Here is a 19359-nt window from a genome sequence, read left to right as displayed (position 1 = left end):
CTTAATAGCTCTTTGCCCTGGGAGGAATGCAATGCATGATACCACATGGTTCCATTAGATCACACCATCTGTTAATCAGCAAAGATACTACATATGAAATAGGGACTCAATGAAGCAAGCAAACTCACGTGCCATCCTGACGAGTGATGGTATAGCCGTACTTTGGATACTTGACAAATGACACATTGACCCCAACTAGAGGAGTTCCATCTGTAGTCACCACTTGGCCTCTTATGAGAGACACAAGACTGAAAAAGAAAGATAATTGAATGTATTAAAGTTAGTTACAAAAGCAAAGTTACATTGTTTATAAACTGAGTAGTGGAACACTTGTGCCTCATTTACTGTAAATCTAATTTACTCCAAAGGTTTTTACAATACTGAAGACACCACAATATTGCCCAGCTCCCTTTATATACTTAAATCAAGAAACTGCTTATCTATGCAGTGAGGTCTGTGTATACAGACTGGGAGTTAATGCTTTCCTTGTCTAATGAGGCTTTGTCTCATTGTCTAACGAGGCTTTGCAGAGTAGAAAGCTACCTCACATTCAGCCAAGCCAGAACTGTGACCCCAAAGTCCCACCGAAACGATGATTGGGCACTTCTCAAAAACCTCCCTGGGTACAATAGCGTGTCTGTGGATGCCTAATACACTTGAAAATTCTGGTGTAATGCCACACCTCTTTTTTATACAACCGATTTTCCAAATTAAGTTTCATGTTCCTTCATCTGAGGGAGTGACTGCTGTTGGTACACTACATTTGGTCCTGATTTGTAACCCTCGCTTTTCACTTTGTCAACAGGAGAAAGGATTTCGTTTTAAGGCCAACTTTACACACAGGCAAAATAAATTTTCTTAGCCAACAGGTTAAGCAACTTTGCTTAACCTAAAGGAGATGAAGATGGGTTATTCCTGTAAGAGGCACAGTCAGTCTTCTCTTTTGAGAGCATTTTGCTGCTAAGTGCACAGCGGGCAGAAACTGCTGCTGCCCGCCTGGCTGCGTTCTCAGCCCCCTGAGCACTGGAAGTAGCAAGCTCCACTTCTCCCCGCTCTTCTGCTCTCCAGCATGGCCTGTCTGTTTCTGCCCCTCTCCTCTCCCAGCTGGAGAGGAGTCTCCATCACCTGGCTCCTTTCCCTTCCATCTTCCGTGTATCCTGAGAAGCAGATTGGTGAGTGGGGAAAGCTGCATGGTAAAAAAGAGATGGGAAGGGAGAAGCTCCTTGTAGATGGCTTCCATTTCTACCTTGGAAATGTGAAAAAAGGTTCCTGGGAAAGCGGGAGAGAGTTAAATCCTGCTGCAACCCATAATCCCAGGGATTGCAAAATTGTATTTTGCTGTAGTCCTGGGTGAAAAGATTTCTATTTCAGCAGTACGTGCTTCCAGCACGAGCCACCAATTCTCTTCTGTAGCCATAGAGAGAGCCAGCAAATGAAAAGCCCTGTTTCTGAACTGACTTCCCCCGCAGGACTGGGGCTGCCCCTGAACCTTAGCAGGCTTCAGGCACACCAACCGGCACAGCATCCTGACACCACAGATTTCTGAGCTGTAGGATGAGGGGATTAAACTGGGCTGTGTTTTGCTGGAAACTGACAAAACGCAGTTGAATTCTGGGATGGCTACAACGCTTGCATCATCCCCATATCAGAGAACATCTATTTTTATTAGGAATATCAGGGATTGTTTTCAGGTCTTTTCTATTACCTCTGAAATGTTCAAGGTGCTGTGATGTAAATTTCTGACTGTATTATATTGGCTATTTAACAACTACTTCCTCATATTTTTATTCCAAACAAGGTGTAATATTTTCTTCAATACTACATAAAAGAAACTAATTAATGAATATGAGCCATTCCTGTTACTTTTCTTTTAGAACTTTCAACCACGTCCTGACCCTCCAGGTCAAATTTTAATTTTCAAAATCAACATTTTGTAACAGAATATGGAATTTAATAAAAATTGATATCTGTTGAGAAAATCTACTTAGGAATACATTGGACCAAGATAATTGTCATGGCATTATTAATTTTGCTTAAATTATTTTATGTTACACACAGAAATACTTGTAGGAAGACAGTCATTCAAGCTTCTATAGGGGAAGAGTGCAGAAAGCAGATTTAGAAAGAATTCATCATATGGCAGAAGAGAATTAATAATGTTCATGACAATTCTTTCTACCCTCAATTTTAATATTTCAAGAGACAATTTGAATAAGAACATTTTGGCCAATAATCTTCTTTTTTCTTTCTAAAATGCCAAAATATGGAACACAATGTATATTAAAACTTGTAGCTAAAGTCTGGATTTATAACAAGTAATATGTTGACTAACAGTCAGACATAGGACAACTTTTTTTTTGGTAATCTTTTGAAAATGTAACTGACAAATAAAGCTGAGACATTATTTTTTTTTTTTTTTTTTAACATGGAAATTAAATGTGTAAAAACACATAGCTATTTTTTTTCCTGAAAACTTCATTTCATCTTGTTTTTGCATAGAAACAACCAGTGAGATCTAAATAATTTTGCAGTCAATATATTTTGTAATTTATTGCTTTAGCAGGGTAGGAAATAACTTCTTTTTCTTATACTAGTACTGGAAAAAAATCATAACCACTATTTTGTACCACTTTTTCATCTTTTTCAATGGAATTAGAGGTTGAGCTAAGAAAAGAGAGAAGCCATTATCTTCCATGGTAGCTACTTCTTGAGACTATGGCAGCTTCAGTATACGTGAAACTTGGAGTCTAACCCTGTGGCACTTTTTAAAAGTCAAAAACCTTAGTTTTAATACTTTCGATTTGACACTATACATTAGATTTACCTAAAGTTGGTACCAAAAATAACAGCTGAGCTGTAGAATTCTCAAAAGCACCTTCACAACTTAGAGGGTAAGGCCAATTAAAAAATGTCATTAATACACCATTTGCAAAGATATGTGAAAATACGCTATGTACTTCAGATGAATAAAACAGAACTCAGACTCTGGCTATGAGGAACTCTAGAAAAATTTTTTTAAAAAAATTTAAGATTTCAAACGAGATTTTTTCAAAGGAGCCTCAGGATTGAAGTGCCCAGCTCCTGCTTCATCTAGAGCTCTAACTCTTAGACTGTTTTGAAGACTCCAACCCGTATCTATACATAAACAGCTTGATTATTTCTAGTATAATTTCTAATGTTTCTTGGGTGGTGCAAGAATGTCTGGATATCACTATATTCATCTAGAACTTTGGAATGATCTGCTTTTGTATAATACTTCAAGATCTAGGAATAAAGTGTGGGATCATGTTAGTAACTAAATATTATCAGATGATAGTGGAATACAGATACAGGGAATACACTCATTTTCATTCTGGGTGGCTTAATGAGGCAATGGCTCAAGCACTGATTAGCATACAATATGTAACAGGAAACTGCCTGCTCTTCTTCACTCAAGGAAATTTTGCTGACCGTAACATATATAGAGCAGGCTGTGGACTATATGCTTTTTTATGCTGTAGCCTGTATTCCATTTTGGACAAATTATTCAGCTTCATCAATTAGTAAGCTTCTCTCTTGTCTTGTTTTCCTTTTCATGCAACACTGCAGAAAAATTGCGAGAATTCCCTCATTTTATTTTTGCAGAGCTGATGAGAAAAAAAAAAAAATCACAACAAATTTAGATGAAAACAGAACAATTTTCTTCCATTTTTCCAAACAACTCCCTGTGTGTACACGTAGGGTATTTTATAGAATAGAATAAAGTCTGTATTACATAGAGTAGGATCCAACAGGGCTTTTCTGATAGAATGTGGAAATCATTGTGCAATTTGAGCATCATAGGGATGAATACAATGAGGACCTGCCTGGTGTATTCAGAAACATTATGATCCTCATTTTACAGACAAATATTTAGTGACTTGCTCTACATCACCCAGTAAGCCTGTAATGAAATCCTGACTGAAAAAATCAGTTTCGTGTAATGAAGTCCAATCTTTTGGGTGTTATCTCAAATGAAGTTCTTTCTTCAGTTTTAACTTTGGCAATATGAACATAATTAACATATTCATCAATTTCTTAGCATCCTTCCACGGAGATCTATTTAAATAATATTGATAAATAGGAACACCACTCTTCTTGTAAGCATACAATGGCATCAAATATCAATTAATGATGTGCTGGCTTTTAGATTCATTATCATTATATAATTAATAATCATAGGAAGAACAGACATAGAAAAAGAAAGCTAAGAAGAAAACAAAAACCTAGTCAGATGTATTGATGATGCAAGTAAAACAGCAAGTAAACCAGTTTTATATAAGGAATAAATAATAAACCCCCCTAAATTTATATATCTATAAAATAATTTGAAATGTTATTCCATTATTGAAACTGTGTTAATGGCACTAAATAAAATGTCATCTCTTTCTAACTGGAAACAAGTTTGCATTTTCCCTTGTTCTAGATTACAGTCTTCATAAAATATAAACCTTAGAAGCTCCTACTCAGTGGAAGGAACCTTCTTCTAGGTGCTGCCAATATGTTAAAATACTAATAAAACTCAGTGTTATAAAATAAAGGCTACATCATAAATTGCAACAGAGTGCCCTCAGTGATGCCCGAGATGCAAATTCGTGAAGCATCTGAAAGCAGCATCTCATTAAAACATGAATAAAATCTCTGGGAGAAATTTTCCCACACAATGCAACTGCACAGATACAGTGTCATATTTATAGCTGCTACCTGCTGTTGAAGGGATTTTCTCCTGGGATGATATGAGTGCTGTCCTTCCCCACTAACAGCTTGATTCGATCATAGAATGACTTCACAGCTGGTGAACCAGAATGGCTCTGTTGTATGATGTCAAGAGGATCACGTGAACCCCGGCACAGCAAGCTATTTTGACAAGTAGACTGGAGGCAGCAGTCTGGGTCTAGGCAGTCAACCAAGCCATCTGAAAGGTAAGAATCATCAAGATTCAGCCGGCTGCACAGTGCTATCAAGCAATAATATGTAATGGACTTCTTAAGGCACTGTGAAAAAATGTTAATGCTTACTCTTCATAACATCTCTACACCGTAAACCTGGTAATTGAACCAATAATGCAATGAGGATGACACTTTCTCAAGTACACTGGTTAAATACCATTACTGCTACAATTAATTTAAACCAGTGTTGGATGAGAACGAATCCCAAAGAAATTTCTTAAGGGTTGAAATTAGGAAGAAGGAATAGTGGAAGGAGTACGGGATTATTTGTTTAGGTTTTCTGTTTGTTTTATGTTTGGGTTTTCTTAAATCTTTACAACTGTTTGTTTTACAAAATTTTTAGATCTCCATGCTGGGCTATAAGAGTCTTGAGAATTATGCTGTTTCATTTCATTTGTTCCATTTGGGGAGATGAGGGAAGGAGATGGGGATGGCAGAGTAAGTTATCATTACTTAAGTAAAATAAAAATTGCGTTGTACCCGTTTTGGCAATTTGTAGGGAAGTGCTGCTGGAAGTCCCACCTCCCATAGATATCTGAATCAGAACTTGTTTGCATGCTTGTATAAGGAAGCATCAGTCACAAAGCTGGTGGGTTCAGTCATCATATGACATATTAGGTTGTCCATCAAGAATATTTCTTAAGAAGTATTTTTAAGAAAAATTGGAATTTAAACACCAGAAATTAAAATGGAGTCCTCAATGGGCAGATCAATCTGTACACTTAGATAAATCACAACTGACTATTTTTAGCACATACAGTAACAACTTCTAGCATCATCCTTTCCTTTGGTATCATCATTTAACTGAAATATGTTCTCTCAATGGAGTTCTACTGTAATTTAGAAATTAATAACCATTTACTTTAAAATATTATCATCTCTAACAATTTAGAAACATTTGTTCATCTAGTCTGGCAAGAATCAGGCATTCAATCTGCAATCTACTTAGGTCTGTAAACTTTCAGAGACTCCCCAAGGCATATTAATCTGATTTTTGAATACAAATATGGCCTGCGCACATACTGAGATCATAAAAACGAAAGAACATTCCAGTAGATCAGTTGACAAAAGTACTTTAGTGTAAGATCATGACTCATGTATTTTCAAGATTTCCAAATGCACAACAGACCAGCATTACCCTACACAGTGATAATCAGAAAAACAACAAAAGAAAATCCAGCCCAACCCCTAACCTAGAAAAGTTTTCTTATTTTACAATTAGCCTTGTATTTCCAACAGATTGTGTGTGCCTGAAATGGCTGTTTCTAATTTAAAAGCAAAATTGCCAAGGTATGCTGACAATGTTTCATTCAGCCCTCTGAGGAAATTTAAGTCAGACAAACTACCTTGTTGCGAGAGCTATACATTGCTTTAAGGTCAGTCGCCTGTTCACATTAAGAGCTCTATTCATCTTGAAATCCTTTCCAGTGTGGTGGTAGGAATTTTTTTTGCTACAGTCCATTTTCCACCCACTTTATATAATCATTGTAAGAACATCATTAGCTTCAGATTATAACTCAAGGCAGTTTTCCTATTAAGCTCTGAAAACTTTTTCTCAGCATCCTGCTTTCTTTCTCAGTTTGTGACACTTCTACAGCTAAGAACTTAAGGCTGCCCACTGTTTAGACTGCTCAGTTCTTTTATTCAGATGACCACCAGTCAAGAGAATCCTATCAACACATTACAAATAACAGAAGCAAAACACAGGCTATAAATTACTCCCTTTGACAAATTTACATTTACCTGTTCGAGCTGCATCATCCTTTTGTTATACCTGTTATTAGAGGTGAGCATACGTTATGTCTGTAATGACCTCATCATGCAGCAGATTATGGGATGCTGTGACCGAACACTTCTGATGACACCATGAACTTTCAATTGGCATATCAATCTCTCAGCGTCCTGTCAGTCATGCGAATCACATCTTTATGCTCGCAAGCCCCCTTGGATATAGTCTGACATTGCAATCTTCAGTAAATTACCCTGTCACTGCCAATCTCACCGTTATCTCACAAACAATCAAGCAGGCAATCAAACTGCTCTGAATTGTCAGTTCAGGACCTGGGAGGCTTGAAACATCTCCATTCAATACCAGGGAGAAACCTGTGTACGATTCCTTTCACGTAGGAAGGTTTTTATGCAGTTATGTGAATTCAGACTTGCACACTTGCAGATGCTTACAAGAATATTTAGAAAAGACATCTACTGTAACATAAATATACACGATTTACTTGTTTGGAACATTATTACTTATAATATATGGCTATATTCCCCTGTACTAATTTATTCCTAGATGGCAGGATTTGGGAGTTAGGATATTTTAACCTTATGCCAACTAGTTGATACAGCTTGTTGCAACAACAGAACTGAGATATGGATCTGTTCAACATACACTGCCAGAACCAGGCACTGCTGGTTGGTGTCAAAGGCTTATACACTGCTACACTGTTTGCATCCGTAGCTGCATTGCTGCTATTTACTTTGTTGCTCTGCAAGCTCTGAGTATGACAGAGTACTCATTACTGTCAGAATATATTTGTTTCAAGTTCGTGTTTGCCTAATTTGATATCTGGATGCATTATCAGGGTGGTTGAGGTTGGCAGGGCATTCTGGAGGTCATCTGGTCCAAACCCCTGCTCAAGCAAGGCTACCAAAAGCTGACTGCCCAGGCCCATGCCCAGACAGTTTTTGATTATCTCCAAGGAGGGAGACTCCACAGCCTCTCTGGGCAACCTGCTCCAGTGCTCAGTCACCTTCACGATAAAAAAGTGTTTCCCAACATACATTTGCGGCTGGGTTGTTCCTCCCCAGATGCAGGTCCTCGCACTTCATGAGGTTCCTATCAACCCATTTCTCTAGCCACATTGTACCATTATATATAATGTAAATTGTTACAGAATAATTTAGTTGCATTAGACTCAGTTGATTAAAACAAGGGGTAGAAAAAATGTACCTTCTGTAAGAGAAAACTCTGCCATAAGCATGAATTTTAATTAGAATTCAGTACTTTGTTTTTTAATATATATTTCAGAGCTTGTCATCTTCCAGATTTCCTCAGGCACACTGAATTATTTATATGGTTAATTCAATGATAAAAACCTCGCCATTAGTCTCACCAAGGTACTGCTGTTTTTCATAGCGTACACAGCTGAGTTTAAAGTGGCCATTTAGCAGCTGACACTCTGTATGCTAAAGGGAAAAGACTGTAGAGGGAGTTAAGATGGTGCTGAATGTCCTCCAACAATCTGAGCCCAAAGGAGGTCCTAACTTGGCCTTAAATGAGAAGAAAGAAAGAGGAAATTTTGATCTGATTTAAACTGGCAGCACAGGATTAGCTCTCCATTGCTGTTCATGGTTCTTCTGAATTCCTAAATCTTTTCAGAAATGCAGTGAGTGACTTGGTATTCCTCTTGAAGACTTCTGCTAATAGATACACACATTTATTGACTTTCTGTGAAATGTTCCACAAGCTTTTTGGCAGACTTAACTATACAGCAAAAAGAAAATTTAAAGTGTTACACGTAAGTAGAATAATCTACTCGTGCACGCCATACTTTAAGATGGCCTTATTATTGTGTTCCTCTTGAACATCATTACAAGGCCTAAAAAGTTCTCAGTAGAAATAGTGATATATTTTACTGTTAATGCATTTAGATCCTCTCATCATCAGTCTTCTTCACCGCTGCATATATTTCTCATCACATTCAGGTGACTGGATTCAGAATTTTGCCACACCTTTCAAAAGTTGACGCTTGAGCTATTGTGTTGGGTTTTTTTAACTCCTACAAGTAAATTATCTTTAGTTTGCACTCTTCATCAAATACTTGCAAGTTGTGCTTCAGGTTCAATTCACGATGCACGTTAGAATGAGTCAACTTTGACCTGATATCCAGCTGCTTGAGAAAATGCTTTCTGTACCCAGCAGGGGACAATTTTGTTTCCAAAACAAAACTTCTGAGCACATGCTCAGTAGAGGGCATCCTTACACTTCATTAGCTTCAGGAGCTGGTGACTTTCAGAGAGTAATTCCTGGAAATTTTTCTTTCTCCAATAAACATTTTAGACTGATGATTAAAATGGAGGCAGGGAGCGGGGGGGAACAGCAGCTACTACGAACCCTGAGGGCAAAAGGGCCTTTGATCACTCTAAGGGCAAATTAGTTAATTTATCATGATCCGATTTTAATTATGTGTAGTATTAATATACCCAAGGTGAAAGAATTAGAGATGCTCTATCAGATTATCAAAAGAGTAGGCCTTCTCTCTGCCAACACAGAAATATTTTAATTGAGCTCTAAAACTTCATGCAGAACTGTTTCCACAGACAGGCTATTCCACAGCCCAGTATATCTTATTATCAGGAAGTTTTATCTAACATTTAACCCAAATTTTCACTCTTGTAGCTTGATCTAATTACTGTTAGCTATATTGGCATACGTCATTCAAATTAATTCCTCAGAATGTGCTAACAAGAAAGGAAATGCTTCTAATCCTGTTCCAGCCCTGTTCCTCAATTAGCCAAACTAGAAAGCCTCTCTATAAACTGTCAGGATATCTGTTACACCACTGGCTTTTATAACAAACTGTGAGCACAACAGAGTATTTGTGGAACCATAAACCTACACCAAAGCTGCCTTTCAGGAAAAGCGGGACTGTAAATCCCAAATTGTGGTAAAGTAAAATAGTTTATGTGTAAGATGGGTGTGCCTTTTAACGCCCAAAAAACTCCCTAATGAGCTTTTAAAGTACACTGGAATATGACATTGGAAGAGCAACAGCCCCACTTTCTTTGCCCACTCAGGGTCCCTGTAGTGCCCAGAGTTCTGGCAGTCAGGAAAACCCTCATCTCTAAGAGCACCGGGTGGAAGAAACTACTGCAGGTGTAGCTCCAGCTACACACTGAGTGCTTGGTGGTCCTTTGGAACCTGTGAATGCTCCAACTTCAAACCACACATCGCTTAGAGCAGAGCTGACCTAGACGGCTCCAAGATGAAAACAACCTTGAAAAAAATGTTTGTTTGGTTCCAGTGTACACATGGATACCTACGCAGCAACTGGTGGTTCCATTAAGCCATGGAATTTGCAGTCGTTCTATTTCTTGCTTTCTCTTCTCCATGGGTTATAAGAGCATGTTATTGTAGTAACATGTCCCGTGAGGGACAACGTAAGGATAAGCTGTCTAATGTGTGTAAAGGCGATTAGAGGCTGACATGAAGTTTTAACAAAATCACATACAAGCACACTCATTAGCTCTTGTCAAACTTACATAATGTCTAGTTCTGATACAGATTTTATACTCGAGCCTACATGACTCACTCTGGCCCCCATCCACAATAGATTTCAACTACTCATTACATTTAATGTTCTAAAACTGACTATTGTACAGGCTCTGGGAAGGTATTTTCTGTGCCAAGAGTATTCTGGGTATTTATATTGAGAACTTCATAAAATCTTTTGTCTGTGCTGAATTAGAGACCCCTGCTGAGGCAATGCTTGTTGAGGCAAGCTAAATTACATGATTTGCTTTTGTGCTGTGAAATACTTGCATTATCTTAAATGTCACGAGCCTGATGCAGTATCAAGTCACAGGATTTGTAATTTTCTAAAAGCAATTTTTTTCTAAATGTTTATTGCAGGAAGACACTTCTCTTTTCTTTCTATTTTCTTTCTGTCTAATTTCAGAGATGAGTTTTCTAAGACAACTCAAATAAACAACCTTTCAATCAGTCAAGTACACTGTCCTGACAGTGAACTTCTCTAGAAATGTATTTTTCTTGTGAATTGAAGAAAATTCATACTGGAGCAGAGAGCTGGTTTTCTCTCATTCATTATCTTTAATGTATTGTGCCAAACAGAATTACCGCCAACTGTACTTCTTGGCAGGGGTTACAGCTATATAGTAACAAACTGAAGGGCAAAATTTGCCTTCTGAGATATGTACAACTCTCTTTGGAAAGTCAAGTGGAAATAAATTAAAATGTATTTTAAAAAGAATGTCCCACTTTGCATAACAAACAAGGAATTCCTCATTCTATTTATCTCAGTATTCTATACTGCTATGGATTGCTTCCTTTCCTTCCCCACCCAATTTTAGTCCAGATAATTAAATTTTGAGGTGAAATGTGATCTGTGAAGTGATATAAACAGTGATTGCGTTTAAGCTTTTTTTTTTCTTTCAAGCTGCCTGCACCTGTCCTCTCCATCCTGATCAAATCTGAAACAAACCAATTGAGCAAAATTTTGGTTATTTTCTGTTTTTCTTTCTCTGAGATTACATAATCTAACTGTTTTGTCAATAAATATTATAAACATGAGTATATGAATTCTGAATGGATGCAAAAGGTAGGAGAAGAGAGAAAGAAGGAAAAGCCTAGAAAGAGCAACCCCAGTGGGCAATACAGGCTCCCGCCAGGCCTGCTTCTGCAGAGACCAGACTTTTTACGTAATATCTCACTCAAATTATCCCATCAAATTGGGGACAAATGCCCCTCAGACATGAGCTCCTGGTATCAACTTATCAACTGCATCCAACACCTAGTGAAACTATTCTTTAGAAAAGAAAGATGATTTTTGCTATGCATTACATTGTCCATTTTACTTGGAGGCGCTGTAAGGTCTAAGGTGAAACCTAGTTAAACATACTCAATTTATGAAGACTTTTCCAAGACACTAAAAACATTTTTCAATTTAGGAACGAGCAAATTATTATAGAATAGTTATTGTAAAAAATATACAATAGCCCTGTAGTGATTTCCTTGTGCAATATGACAAAAGAAATATGAACTCAGAAAGTAATGTACCTTCTCACATTCCTCAAAATATCATTTCTAATCCCTTAATTTCCTAAAATAAATCCACGGTGAATTAAATGGGTTATACATGTCTATTGGGGGGATTATACATTGGAATCACAATTATAGGTCTTAAAATAAAGCTATTTCTAATCCCTCCAAAAGATGCTTAATAACTATTAGACTACTGAGGGACTGATTAAGGAAAGGGATTAGATTTAGAAGTGGCCACAGTGAGTAAATTATGAAATCCAAACATGTTTTGGAAAACAGAAGCATTTTCCAATTTAAAGATCTTAAAAGTGAGTCAATGCCAGAAACCCCTTACCTTTCAGTTAGTTTTCTCCTTAAAGATAAGTAAGTAAATAAACAGATAAATAAGAGACTTGCAAGTTTTTTCAGCAAAGTAGCCTATGCACCATAGTGACCCTAAACAGGTTCATAATGAAGACCCAGTTAAGCCCATATCTGGATTTGACATGTGATGGTAAGGACAAACACAGGTGAATTTCCCAGTGCTACCTCAGATCACGCACAGCTCTACTTGAACGGCCCTAAGAGGAGAAAACAGCTTTGGACACTGTCTCCTCTCCCTGCTCTGGAATCCTGTTTTATTTATGTGAGTAATACACACTGACATCTCATTTAAAATGAAGATTTGTAAATCTCAACAAGATAGGGACACATCTGCCTCTTCTAGGAATAAACCAACTAAAGGGCATTAATCCAAAATTGAAAGAAAATATTAAGTATAATCTTTCATTTTTCTCTTTTTGAACTATGGTATGGAGTTCACATTGTGGCAGATAATAAGACAAAACAGGACAAATGGGAATCCCTTTGGAGTCAGTGGCAATGCTCTTCCTGACATCCATGAAATAAAGACTTGGCCCAAGGCCTTTGAATCTGATTGTGAGATACAACTGCAATAAGAATGGCTGAACAGTGAAAGAGCTCCAAACTATGTTAAATCTGTTGCCACATGGGGAAGAACGGAAGACAGAAAATGATAGTTCCATTTCAGTGACACTCTGAAGCAACTACATTTTAACAATATGAATAGATGAACAGAAAGGAAGGAGGTTCCTCAAGTTCACTGATGACACCAAGTGTGTGGTGTGGTTGACAGGCTGGAGGGCAGGGATGTGCCACCCAGAGGGACCTGGGCAGGCTGGAGAGGTGGGCCCGTGTGAACCTCATGAAGTTCAACAAGGCCAAGTGCAAGGTCCTGCACATGGGTCGGGGCAATCCCAAGTACAAATCCAGGCTGGGCGAGGAGTGGATTGGGAGCATCCCTGTGGAGAAGGACTTGGGGGTATTAGTGGATGGAAAACTGACTATGAGCTAGCAACATGCACTCACAGTCCAGAAAGCCAACCGTGTTCTGGGCTGCATCAAGAGAAGTGTGGCCAGCAGGGCGAGGGAGGGGATTCTCCCCCTCCACTCCGCTCTCCTGAGACACCCCTGCAGTGCTGTGTCCAGCTCTGGGGGCACCAACATAAGGACGACACGGACCTGCTCGAGCGGGGCCAGAGGAGGCCACGAAGATGATCAGGGACTGGAGCACCTCCCCTGTGAGGACAGGCTGAGAGAGTTGGGGGTGTTCAGCCTGGAAAAGAGAAAGCTCCGGGGAGACCTTAGAGCGGCCTCCCAGGACTTAAAGGGGCTACAGGAAATCTGGGGAGGGACTCTTTATCAGGGGGTGTAGGGATAGGATGAGGGGTAATGGCTTTAAACTGAAAGAGGGGAGATTTAGATTAGATAGAAGGAAGAAATTCTTTCCTGTGAGGGAGGTTGCCCAGAGAAGCTGTGGCTGCCCCCTCCCTGGAAGGGTTCAAGGCCAGGTTGGACGAGGCTTTGGTCTAGTGGAAGGTGTCCCTGCCCATGGCAGGGGGGTTGGAACTAGGTGATCTTTAAGGTCCCTTCCAACCCAAACCATTCTATGATTCTATGATTCAGCTGTCCAGATAAGGACTTCATTTAGGCAAAAATTTGTATTTTTAGCTACCCTATGCCTTTTGAAAGAACAGCTTACATCTTCAGTACTACTCCAAAACTACTTGTTTATGTTAACAGAGCAATGTTGGCAATTAAGCAGCAAATGAGTTCAATATTTTGCTGCAAATAATCTCAGTTGAGTTTCAAACGAAAAGTTACTGGGAGGAGAGGTGATTTCTTTAACTTTCAATAATCTTGCACTTTATGTGAAACTTGGGGTTCTGGTAACTAGCTGAATCTTTAACATTGATTCCCATAGTAGTTTTCAGTTTGTCTAATGAGAAAATGGAATTCTATCTGTTCCTTTATATGCACAGTGACAATTACATAAAGGTGCAGCTTGAAGCACATCCCTTCCTTCCTCTCCATTCCTGCACACTGCTGTGGTCTCCCCTGTGTTAGCATTAATAACCATACAGGTTACAGGACATGTTCCTGGCCAGGTGTGTAATGAACCAGACACGTAAAGAGTAGTAGTACAGCTTAAAGCAAAGGCAGAACTGCACTCTAAGATACTAAGTACTAAGCGATTATATTCAGTTTTGAGTTTTGCTGTAGCGCTCGTGACTGACAATGACTCTTCCCAGACTGGAAAGGACCCCATGCCATCTCAAAGAAATTTCAAACTCAAAATATAATCAAACGAACTGAAACAGCAAAAATCACCAAGGCATGAGAGAGACAGAAGAGTACTGCAGTGCCACACAGCCTGTGGGTAAGTCTCAGCCTGTGCCACCTGTATCGTGTACAAAATACAGCATGACTGAATTAAAGCATTTCTCTGTTTGGTTTTTCAGGTATACCTTGCAAGTATGCAGAGAAACAGCAGGTGCTGAACGTCACCTAAACTCCCTTATAGAAAAACCCTACAGAAACGTAATAAGGATGAGACTATCAGAGAGTAGTAATGATTGTTGGATTAAAGTACTGAGCTAAGGGTCAGAAGACGAGATTAATTTCTGCCTTTAGCATAAAATCCCCATGTGAAAGTATGTGGGTCAGATGGAGTTTTCAGGTTGTTTGGAGCTTGGAACTGGCAGAGATTTTCAAACTATCTACACTCCCACAAGGAGCAATGAGCAGTAACCTCTCCAGCCTCTGGAAAAAAATTACTTCAACCTGCAAACATTGAGAATGTCTGAAGAGTTCTCCCCTTAAACTTTCTAGCCTTCAGCTAGACCAAACAGTTTTCTTTCAGGTGCGACTATGGTAAACCAGAAGCCATGCACCTTGCATGGTAATGCTGATTAATATGATATGTCTGTTGTATGGCATATTTTTTCTATGTATTCTTTGACTTTGATGAACTATTTGCCTTCCACAAGCTAAGTTTTAGAATTCTGCAGTTTTAAATTGGGATGAACAGCTGCATGGTCTCACTGGTCATTTTTTTTCCTGTTTGCCTATCTGTTTTACAAGTGCAGAATATTGTCTTGCATAGGTAAGTAGACATCTTATTCCAGTTTTTCTAATAATGTTTTCCAAACTCTTTCCTTGTTTTGAGAAAAAGCTGATGATACATCCATTTTCAAATTTTTCCTTTATAATCTTCATCAAAGCCTGCAAAAACTGCAGACCTAAGCAGTTGTTCACCTTTTAGTTTCTTACACTGCATATGAACACAAGTTTACTGTGTTTTGTTGTATAGTTAAATGCCAACTAATGTAATTCGGCAGTTAGATTCTGCTCTTTACAATTCAGTAACAGCTACAAAGCAAGTTCCAGTTTTCTGAAATTGAATCAGCTCTAGCACTTTTAAAATATTTCTGTAAACACGGATCACATGTGAAACCAAGGAACTAACAGAGGATTTGTAGATTCAAACTAGCGGATGATATTCAGATGTGGTTAATATCATGTATTCAAAACCAAATATACCTGTTCCTCAGTTCAGGACTTACAAACAATTTCTACACCCTGAAATTTTATATGAAATTAAAGCACTCATCTTAATGGCATTTTTACCCTAGAAGTAGTCATTCAAATAAGCCAAATGTTTCTTTGCTGTTTTAGGAAATGCCATGAGTAAAACATTTATTAATCAGCAAACAACAGATGTGCTCTTTAGATTAATTATTGGCCAAAGAAAAGCAAAGGAGTCTCAAGGAAGAAAGCTGTGTCTGATGTTTGATTTTTAATGGAGAGTAGAAGCACATGAGAAAGAATCTGTGTGACTTACTAAAGACATTGTAATGAAAGGAATAAGAAAGCTACTTCAAATGAAGAAGATAGATTAAGCAACCTTGTCTAGATGGCACAACTTCTCAGAACTGCTTTCAGCCCAGCATAGCCTAATACACCATGGAAGGCTCTACAGAATGAGATAAACTGAAGCCATCTTTGCAGGTAAATGCAAAACACAATTCTATACTGAATAGGGGTATGCCTGATAAAGGAGAGGGAAAATTGAACAGGGATGTCATATGTGACTCTTCAGTGCACCTCACTCAGCCCTTTAACGTCTGGCATGTGAACTGTGCAAGCTACAACCACTTACACAAGTTGTGTACATGAGAGTATGACCCTGGCCTCTGGCACAGAGCTGAAAAAATGTTGCTAAATACCCTGCTCAGTCAGCTGCTATGCTTGTGCACACTGGCACAGTAACTTGGTTTGCAATTCACATGCGCCAAGAGCCCACAGGAAAAAGTTCTGGTCTGCTGGGCCATGCTCTCCATCGTGGGCTTCAGTGGGATGTGGGGTGGGACTGAGTCTGCCTGTCCGCTCCCGGCGCTGTGCTGTGGGTCACCACGGCTCTCCACGAGGCCACAGCTCGCTTGGTCTCATTTGTTTCAAAAGAAACGTAACAACAACACTTGACAACAATGACAGCTGAAGACTTTCTGAAGGAAAATGACTCACGAAGAAAGCGTGTATAACCCTCTGTTCTTTAGGGACTGGGAATTGAAAGACTTTTGCTCACCTCCCTCATTATCCTTGTTATCGGCACAGGCGGTTTCCATGGCAACGTTGCATCCAGGCCCCCTCCAGCCGGTCTGGCAGACACACTGCCAGCTGTTCTGACCCAGCGTGCATCTCCCATTGCCATTGCACAAATCAGGGCAGCCATCTGGTTGAAGAAATGGAGAAGGTAAGTACAAGACACACTCATTCACACAGCCACTCAGACTTCTGACAGTATTACTGTGCAGACAAAAAGGCTCGTTCCTGCTGGTGGTACAAACACTCTCCTGGCCCAGAGCCACAGCCCTGGGGTGGAGAAGGAGGGTAAAGAAAGGGGGTACCTCAGAGAAATGGGGACTTAACTCAAGCCAAAAGGAAGGAGGAGTCCTACCATCAGCTGTAATCCATGTTTTAAGAACTCTGTAAAGGTTCAGACCTTGACTTGATAAAAATTCTGCTGACAGAGAAGATCACAGCCTCTTATTTTTCCCACTGTATGTGTGTGAATACACATATAGGAACGAGAATGTCTTCTTCAACAAGCATGTCAATGGACAGAGTGCCTTTTATATTGTGCATTACTTAATTCTCCAGAGCATCTCTAAACACAAAGTTTAAATAAACAGTTTTGAAAATATTTTCCTTTTTTAACAGTCATTTTAAAAGACCTACTTATTTAACACTGTTTACTTATATTATGATGTAACATTTCATGCTTTCTGAAAGACATGTTAGAAGAGATATCCCACAAAGAATGTAAGTTTGGAATTGACTATGGATTGACTTATTGCATAGCAAGAGCTGAATTAGGAACAAAAATATTAATTAGCTAAGGAGCTTATATGTTCTAACAAAATGTCCATAGGTAATAGAATACCTCAACTGCTTTTTCCTGAAACTAAATGAGTCTCAGGAGGCACTATTGTATCTTACTAAATATTCATTATGAAAAAGGGTAAGAAAGCCAATTTCTAGCTTTGGCATATACAATCAAATTCATCAACACCCAATCCACACAAGCATGTTTATTTGTCTGTGGAGGTGATAGAAGATTTGAGAGTCCTGCAGCAGACCCCTCATAGCACCTTTTAATTATTCTGAGCAGGAGAAGGCTGTGTTGCCATACTGACAATATGTGTTGGATCCCAATCATTCAAAAGTGCTCTTGTTTGGGTTGGAAATACAGTCTAATCCTGCCATCTCTACAACCACCAGAGAACATGGAATAATCAATATCATTGCTGTTGGTCTTGGGCAGAAAATTTTATCTCAAAACAGCTCAGAAAGCTTCATGCTCTCTCATTTTCCCCTCCACCAGCAGTGATGGGTCACTGTAGGCATCAAGATCTGCAGGGACCTGCTGCAGCTCTCTCAGGTCTCATCTAGTGGCTGGGTTAGTCCTTTGCATTTGCCACCGTAACCCCAAGCTGTGACTATTAATTAAGTACTCCGCTCCCTTCCCCAGGCATTTTAAGAGCACCAAAGAACTAATGGGCACCCTACCAGAGTGTGGATAGTCTTTTCACCAGCTGTGAGTGAGGAAGGCAGCTGTGGGAAATATCCTGGAAGCAAATAAAAATGTTTTCTTTGCCTGAGCAGCATCACTTCAGATGTGCAGCACTGGAGAAAGAATAAGATGACAGGATGTCACATTTGTGCCCCTTGGCCTCTGCAGGTGACCAGGAATAGGAGCAACTGTCAAACTAGCACAGCTTTCCAACTAGTGCTGAAAGGCTGAAGAGCCTTCCAGAAATCACTAATTTGGGCTGTGATTTTATAAACCTGTTCAGAAAGCCAGAGCTCTGAGTTTGCATCGTTTCCTACTCCTCCCAGCTGCCCTTGTGTAGACAGGTGATGTTAGGGAGAAGTTCCTCTGACCCCATACTGGTTTTCACACTGCTGCAGGAGTTTCAATTGAAGGAAATCGAGCTGCCTTGTATCCCTGATACTCACACAACTGGATTCAATGTGTAAGCATCCACCTTTACTTTTCCTCATTGGGTTGTTACCTGATACATTCATAGTGATTTTAATAGGACTAAATAGCCCACAGCTACATTAATTTTTGATGTAATTCTGAAAGATTCCTATATTATTTAAAAAAAAAAAAAAAGAATCCTGGGTCTGTGGAAGGTGTTGAACTGAGACCTCCGAGACCTCAGCTGTCCCAAGAAAAGGTTCTTTATAGATAACAGCAGCCAACATTTCTGTGCATTGTCCCACCAAGGTGCCTGAACCTGCATCATTCCTAGCACCGACACAGCAGCTTGATCTCCACCAAAGCTCTGTGGACTAAGAAACCAGACCTCTGTGAACAGGGCCAAGACTATTCAGTTAATTTTACACAGAAAGCTATCAGCAGATAGAAACAAGTCCTAGAAGCTTTATTTCAATGGTGTTGTGTATTAAAAACATACAGTGCCCCTTTCACTTAAATGTAAAGTTATTTTGGCATTACATACTATTTGGCATTACATAATTTAACTATTAAAAATTGCACTTACTTTTGCAGCACAGGTATTTATTTTATCTCTTTCATTTGTCAGGTTGTTTGAATGACCAAAATTATAATGTTTGAGGGGAGGCATCATACTGTAGGACAAATTATTTTTTTTAAATGAAAAACAAATAGTAACTGTGAATATACACACACGGTTGGCTTTATACTGAGGCACTGAAGAGAATTAAATCACTGAGGCA

The 19359-nt window shown here is 39.1% G+C and overlaps 1 protein-coding gene across 7 annotated transcripts in view; it reads right to left on the bottom strand.

The window, feature by feature from the left end:
* Nucleotides 1-19359, bottom strand: part of TENM2 (teneurin transmembrane protein 2) — a 700085-nt gene that overhangs the window by 38927 nt on the left and 641799 nt on the right. For all 7 annotated transcript variants that reach the window (XM_074838105.1, XM_074838106.1, XM_074838107.1 and 4 more), the window contains 3 exons: nucleotides 16679-16825; nucleotides 4723-4933; nucleotides 129-248 (listed from right to left, as the gene is read on the bottom strand). In XM_074838105.1, coding sequence (XP_074694206.1) covers nucleotides 129-248; nucleotides 4723-4933; nucleotides 16679-16825 — 478 coding nt within the window. The remainder of the gene's footprint in view (nucleotides 1-128; nucleotides 249-4722; nucleotides 4934-16678; nucleotides 16826-19359) is intronic.

The sequence above is a fragment of the Strix aluco genome, chromosome 13, assembly GCF_031877795.1.
Source record: "Strix aluco isolate bStrAlu1 chromosome 13, bStrAlu1.hap1, whole genome shotgun sequence".
NCBI classification, from domain to species: domain Eukaryota; kingdom Metazoa; phylum Chordata; class Aves; order Strigiformes; family Strigidae; genus Strix; species Strix aluco.
The sequence above is the reverse complement of the archived record's forward strand: the minus strand, read 5'-3'. Positions and strand labels throughout refer to the sequence as shown.